The 10,154-nt window shown below is 30.1% G+C and overlaps 1 protein-coding gene across 1 annotated transcript; it reads left to right on the top strand.

Moving 5' to 3' along the window:
• The first annotated feature begins 3,474 nt into the window (after positions 1-3,474).
• Positions 3,475-8,812, top strand: ACX4 (acyl-CoA oxidase 4). The gene is made up of 13 exons (XM_039050293.2): positions 3,475-3,836; positions 4,336-4,440; positions 4,895-5,001; positions 5,181-5,258; positions 5,338-5,461; positions 5,581-5,654; positions 5,743-5,802; positions 5,926-6,035; positions 6,685-6,844; positions 7,368-7,444; positions 7,518-7,689; positions 7,781-7,873; positions 8,451-8,812. Exons 1-13 carry the CDS (start codon positions 3,806-3,808, stop codon positions 8,580-8,582), a joined length of 1,323 nt encoding a protein of 440 aa, XP_038906221.1. The 5' UTR covers positions 3,475-3,805; the 3' UTR covers positions 8,583-8,812.
• The last annotated feature ends 1,342 nt before the right edge of the window (positions 8,813-10,154 follow it).

Raw genomic sequence — 10,154 nt, 5'->3', positions numbered from 1 at the left:
AACAAAATTTCAACACTTTGAAAAGAAAATTTTCTTAATATAAATTGAAATTCAATTGTTAATCTTAATTTAATATTTGAAAATAATTAAATAGAGTTTTACATGTTAACATTTTACTTATTTTTAACAAAAATTTAAATAGTTGAACAAAATAACCCGAACCAACCCAATCCAAATTTCATGGTTAGGTTGGGTTCATTATTTAATAATAATTATTTGGGTTGAAAAAACTTACAACCCGAACAATTGGATTGAGTCTGTAAAAATATTTTTATATAAAACAAATTTGGGTATCTATAATCTCAGACATCTATAATTAAGCATAGGAAGAATTTGGTTACCGAGATTCTCACAAAAACAAACAAGCCATAAACGAAAATTAAGGGTGTGTTTGGAATGCAAGTGATTAATTTAAAAAATAAGTCAGTTTGAAATAAATTGGAATATTTAACAATCATTCAAAATGGTTTTTCAAATGTATTATAATAAATTTTTATCAAAAGTGTTTAAATAAAAATGAATTTTATGAAAAATACTTTTTTCCCAAGTCAATCCAAACGGTCCTAAATCACACACCCAAACTTAATTTCATACCTAACTTCTCAATTTTCAATGTCTTCCCCAAAGCTCTTAGAACATATTTGTTTTGCAAGTTTTGTAATGGATTTTTAAAGAAACATTTTAATATTTTTGTTTATTTTATAGTATTTCACTTTTTTAAGCCTCAAATGTGATTATTCAATGTGTTGTGTTTTAAAACACATTTGGCATGTATTTTCTAATACCCTCCATCCTAGTAGAATTTATATACTTGGAAAAAAATATAGATTAATAAAATTAATAAATTAATATAATAACGACTATTAATTTTATTAAATATAAATATATTATTTAGACTTAATAAATTTCAATCAATAGATTTATCATTAATATTTATTCAACTATTTAATATACATTATTGTTGTTAATTATTAATAATCTAGTTCATTTATATTCATTTTATTATTTTTAGTAAATAAATAAAATAATTTAATTAATGATTAAATAATTAAATAATATAAAAACATATTAAATAATAATAAATTTAATTTATGACAACATTAATGGTTCTCTTAATTAATGAATTAATGAATTATAGTTTTGTATAAAATTGGTGAAACAAACCCAACTATTTAACTTTTAATATTAATTATCTTGCCTATACAAAATATAAACATTAATTATCTTAGATATTTAAATTAAAAATATTTAATATCCGTATACACTAAACGAATATATGCCAAGAAATTAAAACTCCTTATCTGTATGCTTTTTTCATTTGAGATTCTTATCTCACAAGCTTCTTATTAATCAACAATTAGTATTGTCCTCGGTTTGGTTGGATAGGTTAAAAGCCTTCTTAAAGGTCTTTTCTTCTAGGTTTCATCAAAGTGCCCAATGGAATAAGATAACAGGGGATGGGGGAAGAACTTGAAAGGGAATGGCGATTGTCCAATATTATTAGAAAAAAAAATGTTCACCTAAGCTAAAATCAATGTAAAATTAATAATATGAGGTTTGCCAACCTCTCCTTGAGTATTCTTCCTCATGAGATTAGAAATTTAATGTTTGGTGTGCACGTTAAGGAGCATTAGAGATAAAGAGTTGGTTATTATAATCTTTAAGTTGTTAGGTCATAATAGTTTGTCTTTGGAGTGTAGATTATTTTAGTTTGAGTTATAATAATATGTGTTTGAAGTGCATACTATTTTAGTTTGAGAAGTAAATAGTAAATACTGTAGTAAAGAATTAAAAAAACTATGAATGTCAAACAGGAAGAACTATAATAAATAGTAATTACTGTAGCAAATATAACTAATTGGGAATATAAAATATTTACTGTAGCAATAGGTGGGTTGTTATACACCTACGAGAGTTTTTATCCCAAACATATCCTAAGTGTTTTAAATTTATCTAGAGATCTATTAATTCTATTGTCCCATGATATTGTTGGTTGAGATTGGGCCAATAGGAAGAAAGGGTAGTGGGATATTAATCGTCTCCTTGGTTAGTTCCCTAATTGTGGCCCCATGGATTTAATATTTACGAGTTTATACTCAAATGCTGTGGATACTCACGAGTATAAAAAGGAATTAAAAAGAATAATAAAAAGAATGCTAGATGATTTTTTCAACCTATTCTAAAAAATTTAAAAGTAAAAAGTTACATCTTAAAATTTTAAATACCAAATACACCTATAAGTCATTTGGATTAAGATTTAATATATGCCTAAAAATTAAGAACATCTAGGAATAATAAGTATGAGAATAAGATTGTTGGAAATAAAGGAATATTGTGTTTGGTTGTGTATAGGAATGTTATTCGAATTTTATGAAAATAAATAATTTTTGTACTTAATTTGTAAAATTAACCATGAAAACTCTATAAAAATTTAACAAATTAATTGATAAATTGAGAAAAATTAATTACTTAACAATATTAGTTAAACTATTAATTACAAGTATTTGTAAAATGAATATTTTATAATTAAAGTTACTAGATGACATAATTTGATGGGATTAATTTGATGAGTTTATATAATTATGATGTATTAATCAATATAACAATTAATGAATTCTAATTAACCAATATTAAACTAATTATAATTATTGAATTTATATTAATCATAATGATCATTAACTAACTATAAATATAATTAATTAATTAATTGATAATTTTATTACATGGATTCTTGATTGTTTATTAAAAACAAGTGTGAATATATGTGTATATGTAAACTAATTTACTAAACACACACATATATATTATTTATTAAATTGGAGTAATTAAATTCATACACTATAATTTTATAAACTAAGAATTTAGGCCACATTTGGTAACTATTTTGTTTTTTTATTTTTGTTTTAAAAATTAACCTTATATACACTACTTCCACTTCCAAATTTTTTACTTTGTTATCTATTTTTCTTAAAAAAAACCAAGCCAAATTTTTAGAACTAAAAAAAGTAGCCTTCAAAAAATTAATTCTGTTTTTGGAATTTAGTTAAGAATTTAATCATTATAGATGCAAAATTATTATAAGAAATGTGGATGAAATAGACTTCATTTTCAAAAACAAAAATAAAAAAACCAAATGATTACTAAATATTAGTTTTGATATAATAATTAACTCAAATTAATTAATTTTAATAATACATAAGATATTAAAAGAATAAAGAAATGTATTAAAAGATAGGAGAAGGTGGACATGAAGAAAACTAAAGTTTTTTTATGAGTATCATAAAGTATATTGGAAGTATAAAAATAGCTTATTTCTATGTTTAAAATTACAAAATTTGTACCAATCATCATAATGATGTTTATCTCATATCTATTTTCATCCTTATTTTCATCCCAATTCGCTCGATCCAACTCAATTGAAAACTTGAGGAACCGGAAATAAAACTATGTAATAAGAATAACGTAGGTTTTATTGTGCTTAAAAAAGAGAGACTAGGTTTTGTTATATTCAATCATAAAATCCATTTATTTATCACTGTTCATACTTACCTTAATTCGGGACGAACTAAAAAAGTGGATATCTTAAAATTGCGTGCACGTAACTTCTATCCGATATCCATATCCAGCGAAGTAGCCACTTGGTTTATTCGTGTCCGATTTACCGATTCGAATCGGCGGTCCCCCCATTTTCAGTTCCCTCCATCTTTCTTTCTTCTCTCCATTGTCGATCCCCGATTAACAAGATACTAGACTTGTTTCAATTCTCAAGCTCACTCCAGTCTTGTAGCTTCTTTTTCTTCAGAACATGACGGTTGACGCCAGAATGAATTGCCAAGGTGAGTTGGATTCCTTGACCCTGAGTCTTATTTTCACGAGTTTCTCCTAAGAATTTAAAAGATCTGTAGTTGAAATTTTTTGTTTACATTTGATATGATGCTTGATCCATGCTATAGCAAGTTTGTTTTCTCTATGTCATGTAATGGTGGAGTCGGATATCAGAATGAAGATCAATTTCATCTATTTGATTGATTTCCGATTTTTCAAAATCCTTAGAGTTTGATGGTAGTATGTATGTGATTGTGCATTTTCCCCTTGGAAATTAGTATGTTAAATATGTTGGATGAGTACCTGTAGGAGGGAAACGATGCATTTTATTTTCGTCGGTCGCTACAAATTCTCGATTAACATTTTACTTCACGTTGAGCTTCTGAGATTTGTTGTAATTGCGATTTTTCCTAGGGAGTTGTTTAATTATTATCCGTTTCTGTTGTTTGAATCTTATTCTTTGACTATTAGGATTTTTATTCTTCTGTAAAATTGATGAAAATGTTGCAGATGATAAGAACAAGAATGCAAGAAGTTCCTACTTCGGTTTACCCGCGCTGGATGTTTCTGTTGCATTCCCTCAAGCAACTTCTGCATCTACCTTTCCTCCTTCCGGTTTGACCTCCACTGCTTCTAGTTCTATTTCCGACTGTCATCTTTTTTTCTGATAGGCTTTAGCTCATGCATTTACATTTGGTCTAACTCCTTCCATTTCTTCACAATGTACTGAACTGCACATTTCCTGGGAAATTTTAGGTCATAATTTTGAGGAACATTCGCTGTTGCTCTTACATTTGTTTTATTTTTATTATTATTTTTTTAAAACTGTGTATTAGACATAGTTGTTATGTTTACGACTGTCTAACTAATTAATCTGTACACTAATATTTTTGCTTTGTACTTTTAAAGATCACCAGTTACTGCACCATCGGGATCTAGTAGCCATAGGGTATTAGTTGCACTCATGAGTATTGAAATAACTTCTTTTTGTCCTTTAGTGTCACCCTTCATCTTGTTTGTTTGTTTGTTTATTTTCCCATTCTTGAAATTTGCTTTTGGATAATTACAGTTTCGGACTACTATCAATTCAACGACCTATTGACTCCCGAGGAGCAAGCTCTCAGAAAAAAAGTGAGACAGTGCGTGGAAAAAGAAATCGCTCCAATTATGACAAAGGTGCTATTTTTTCTCCCACTTATCTATTTGAAGGAAATGAAACATGTTTGTGTACGAAAAGGTGGACTTCGTATTGGCTGCCAATTCACCTTCAAGATTCATTTTGTGTATGGTGTGTCTTTTGCTTGTTTAAACTACAACCTCTAAAGTTTGTTGATCTGGAAGTTTTACCTTTTCAGTATTGGGAGAAGGCAGAGTTTCCATTTGATGTTATTCCAAAGCTTGGTAACTTGCGCATTGCTGGTGGTACTATCAAGGTACTTGCTTTTTGTTTCTGTTTCAACTCTTGAATCCACATCAAATTGTTTTAGTATATCCGAGTTTTTGGCCTATCAGGGTTATGGGTGTCCTGGTCTGTCTATTACTGGAAGTGCTATTGCTGTTGCTGAAGTAGCCAGAGTTGATGCAAGTTGTTCCACTTTCATTCTGGTGCATTCATCCCTGGCAATGCTCACCATCGGTAAGTATTTGGAGTTACCTCTCAGTTATCATACTCTTGGAACTGTATGTTAGTACCCTTGTTTACATATAAGGTGCTTAAGTGTTTGAGATTTCATATCTATTGATCCTCAATAATAGCTCTATGTGGATCGGAGGAGCAAAAGCAGAAATATTTACCTTCCTTGGCTAAGCTCGACACTGTCGCTTGTTGGGTAAGGAGGTTGTAATTGAACTTGATATCAATTTTGTAGCATGTGCTTAATTTTCAGTTAATCGAACAAATCTTTTCCTATTCTGTAGGCTTTGACTGAGCCTGAAAATGGAAGTGATGCCAGTGGTTTAAGAACAACAGCAACAAAGGTTTAGCACTCTCCACTCTCTTGTCTGTCATTTGTGACTGTAGGAATGGCTTTCCAATAATTGCCAGTTTGCCACAGTTTACCATCTAAACTTTTTATTGTTATGTGACATTGAGACAACCAGGTTGAGGGAGGTTGGCTAATAGAGGGGAAAAAACGCTGGATAGGAAACAGCACATTTGCTGATTTATTGGTAATTTTTGCCAGGAATATAATTACAAATGAAATAAATGGGTAAGTACTAGGTTCTATAAGTGCTCCTCACTATCATTTGTTGCTATGATTGTCAAGTATTTATATAAAAAAATGTATGACACATGCAGAAGACTTCCCATTTCTCAACTTGATACTGAAACTTATAAATTTAAACATATTTGCATTACATGTTTCCCTTTATTTAACTATCATCTGTAAGAACGATATCTTTTAGAATTAATTTCTGAAAGAAGCAAACTGAGTAGTCCTCCTTGTGGTACTCATGAAAGGTTAAATTCTCTGTCATGTCCACAATACTTCCAAGAAGCCCTTTCTTCCCCCCTCCCATGGTAAGCAGTTTGCACATTAGGCCTAGACTCACGCCTCCCTCTTTTTCATGTCACATGCTGAGTCTGCCTGAAAAAAGGCATTTAGGAGCAACTAAAATCCAAAATTTACTTATAAAAAATATGCGTTTTACTAGTAGTTTCACTGGTTCACATCATTTGAACAACTCTAACTTCTAGAGTTGATACATTTGCACTATTCAGAAAAAAACTAGGAATAACTGAAAGGTGGCGGCAAGAAGAAGCCAACTACTTTTTATGTCAATTTTTGTACTTGATTTGCAATTATTTTACCCATATAACTTTTTCTCATGGATTCTTGTTCTTTTTTGGCCCTTCAGATTTATAATCAAGAAAAATGCCCCTGGTCTGATGGTTACAAAGATTGAAAATAAAATTGGTTTGCGGATAGTTCAAAATGGAGACATTGTAATGGACAAAGTTTTTGTACCTGATGGAGATAGGTTACCTGGTGTAAATTCTTTCAAGGATACAAACAAAGTAAGTTTCCTTTTTTAATGTTCTTATTCTTGTCTTATTGCACATTTCAGCTTGTATCCACGCATTAGAAAGCAAGTCATACCTGCAAAGGGAAAGTTGTCGTGTCTTTATTTCTCTTGATAAAATGGGGTATTTCCATTGTGTCAGTGGCTTCCAGAATTTTCTATATTCTAATTTTAATTTGGTTTGAAGGTTCAGTGGATACTTTCAGATTTTACTATGTTTCTCACCTCTTTTTCTAGATAAAATTTTCCATGCTTAACATTTTTATTCTTCTCCCTTTCCCCATAATCAAACGAAGGGATTTGGGACATTCGTGTTTGATTTGAAATGTGACAAAAATTATGAATGATTGGGTATGCCCAATACTTTCGCAATACAAGTTGAAGCTCACTTATGTGATAAAAAATCTGAAAATCAATTCATTGGGCTTGTTAAGAGAAATATTCTCTTCTTGAATTTAGTTTCTTTTTATCAACATTTTCACTAATTCTCTTGTTATAATTACTGCTTTATGGAACAGGTTCTAGCGGTTTCGCGTGTAATGGTTGCCTGGCAACCCATTGGCATAGCAATGGGCGTTTACGACATGTGTCACAGGTTAGCATTTTCTTCTAATTGATCTATTAACTGCAAAATCTCGGCATTATATTTCTAATGTCTTATGATTCAGATATTTGAAGGAGAGGGAACAATTTGGAGCACCATTAGCAGCTTTTCAAGTTAACCAACAGAAGCTTGTTCTGATGCTGGGAAATGTTCAAGCAATGTTCCTCATTGGTTGGCGACTTTGCAAATTATATGAAAAGGGCACGATGACTCCAGGCCAAGCAAGCTTGGGGAAGGTTAGAGCTTAGGATTAACCCAAATTTACTTGATGAATACTAATTAACTACTCCCTCTTTCATTAATATATGTTTCTTATATTTGCACCAGGCATGGATCACTATGAGGGCTAGGGAAAGTGTTGCTCTAGGACGTGAGTTGCTTGGAGGCAATGGGATTTTATCAGACTTTCTAGTTGCAAAGGTTTGCAAATTTACTTGCTTCTTGATTTATGGCAGATATCGTCCAAAATAATCCCTTTTAAGTTTCGATACTTCCGAAATAGCACCTTTTTTAGAACTCGTTTCTGATCGAAATGTGAGTTTCAAAGGGTTAGATATGTTTTTGTCCCACGAAAAGCAATTTTTTTAAAATTTTCATAAAATCCAACATCGAAAGAGGTTTATTGTGATGACGAGCTTGTTTAGAATGACTTTTCAAGTGTTTATAAATGTGTTTTTAAGTACAAAACAAGTATTTTTAAGAACTTGAAAAGTCATTAATTAGTGCTTAAGAGAAGTGTTTTTTCTTTCTGGTTTTTAGTTCTCGAAAATTAAAGTTATAAACATACTTTTACAAGTTTTATTGTTTTATTATGCACTTTCTACAAATATTTTTAACAAATCAAGCCGAAATATGAAAACCAACAGTGAGAAGAGTTGGTGGAAACAAGCATCAATTTGGAAAACGATGATGATGATGATGATAATAATAATAATATCGAGGTTAAATATCCGTTTTCTAAAGTTTGTTTGTTTTTATTTTTTGCAACACCTCTCAGGCATTCTGTGATTTGGAACCAATCTATACATACGAAGGTACGTACGACATCAACACTTTGGTAACTGGCAGAGAAATAACTGGGATTGCCAGTTTCAAGCCTGCTGCTCTAGCCAAAAGAAGCCGCCTATAATCTGCTGATGCATTGCTCACATTTGCTGGTGCGCAAACCAATTATATTCTCTCTAAATAAAATGTGTACTTAGTTTCACACGAATTCTCTCACGGATATTTCATCATAATGTGTGAGTTACAACTTTAATTAATAAGACCTTAGTTATTAACTATGTAAATGTTAGGTTAAAAGAAATGCAAATGTTAGTTTAAAAGTCTAAATAATGATCAGTACTAAATTTGGAAGTCCTTCCGTGTGGTGTGGCTCCTCAGTTTCGTATTTTAAGGTCCTTTATATATCTATAGTCGATCATTTTTTTCTTTTTTTAATTTTCTCCTTTCCAAATGCTTATTTTCCAGATTTCCCCCCCTTTTTCATGTTACAATTCTCTCCCTGATCGTTTAGAAATGGGGGCAAATTTTAGGGGAGTTGTATGTAATGGCAAAAACAGGCTTATTATTTGCAAATATAGCAAATAATTTAAACTTTCCTTTACATTAAAATAACTAGGGGTGCACATAGATTGGATTGAGAGTGTTTTTTTGGACCAACCAAAAAATTTAGATTGGTTGGGTTGGTAACCCAAAAAATCCAAATAAAGTCTCCAATCTAACTCAATCCTAAAGTGGATTGTCGGGTTGTAATTTATTTTTTCTAATTAATTTAAAATACGTAAATTTATCTATAATACATGACTAATAATTAAAACTAATAATTAAAATCTCATAAAATTCAAAGGTTAAATATCAAATATCTATGATATTTATTACAAACTTTAAATGAAGATAAACATCATAACAATTTTAAAAGAAATATATATATATATATATATTTAGAAGTAGTCAAAATTTAATCAAAGAGAAATATATATATTTATTTTATTATTGTATATGTAATTCGGGTTGGGTTGGGTCAATCTGTTTTTTATTTTTGTTTGGGTGGTTTGGGTAGTCTGGTTTTTTGAACACACCTAAAAAACCTAAAAAATAACAATCTGATTTTTTTTTGGTTCGCACCTTCTCTCCTTTTTTGACACCTCATTGATATCAGTTTCATCAATGAAATAAATTATTGATAGACTATCAATGATATCTATGTATCAATTATATCAGCGGTATCAGATTATTGATGGTATTACTAATATTACAAATTCAGTGATAGACTATCAGAGAAAATAAAGACTTTTTTCAAAATCATGAAGAGTAGGTCAATTGTCTTAATGTGAGTGTGTCTTAGTGTTGGGATTTGTGCCATGAAGTCTCATAATTAATTATTTTATTAATTTAATTATTAATACAACAATTTTAATTTATCCATTAAATCAGAAAAATCCAAGGTTATTAAATATAGTCTTGAATAGTATATAGTTGACATATAGGTGGATCATATTCAAAAAATAGTCTAAAAGTCTATGGTATATGGATAAGGTTTGATGTCTTATCCTGATGACGTTATGGATACGACCCACTTTCTAATAGTTACAAATGTTTTGATCCAGACCGTTCATGTGGAGATATGTGAGTGGAGGTATCCTATACAAAGAGTTTGTATAGGATCGGACCGAGAAATATATAATCTCTTTTTATAAGT

Source organism: Benincasa hispida, chromosome 11 (assembly GCF_027475165.1).
Source record: "Benincasa hispida cultivar pf3 chromosome 11, pf3_genome.v1.1, whole genome shotgun sequence".
Taxonomy (NCBI): domain Eukaryota; kingdom Viridiplantae; phylum Streptophyta; class Magnoliopsida; order Cucurbitales; family Cucurbitaceae; genus Benincasa; species Benincasa hispida.
Note: the sequence above shows the minus strand (reverse complement) of the source record. Positions and strands in the feature narration are given on the sequence as shown.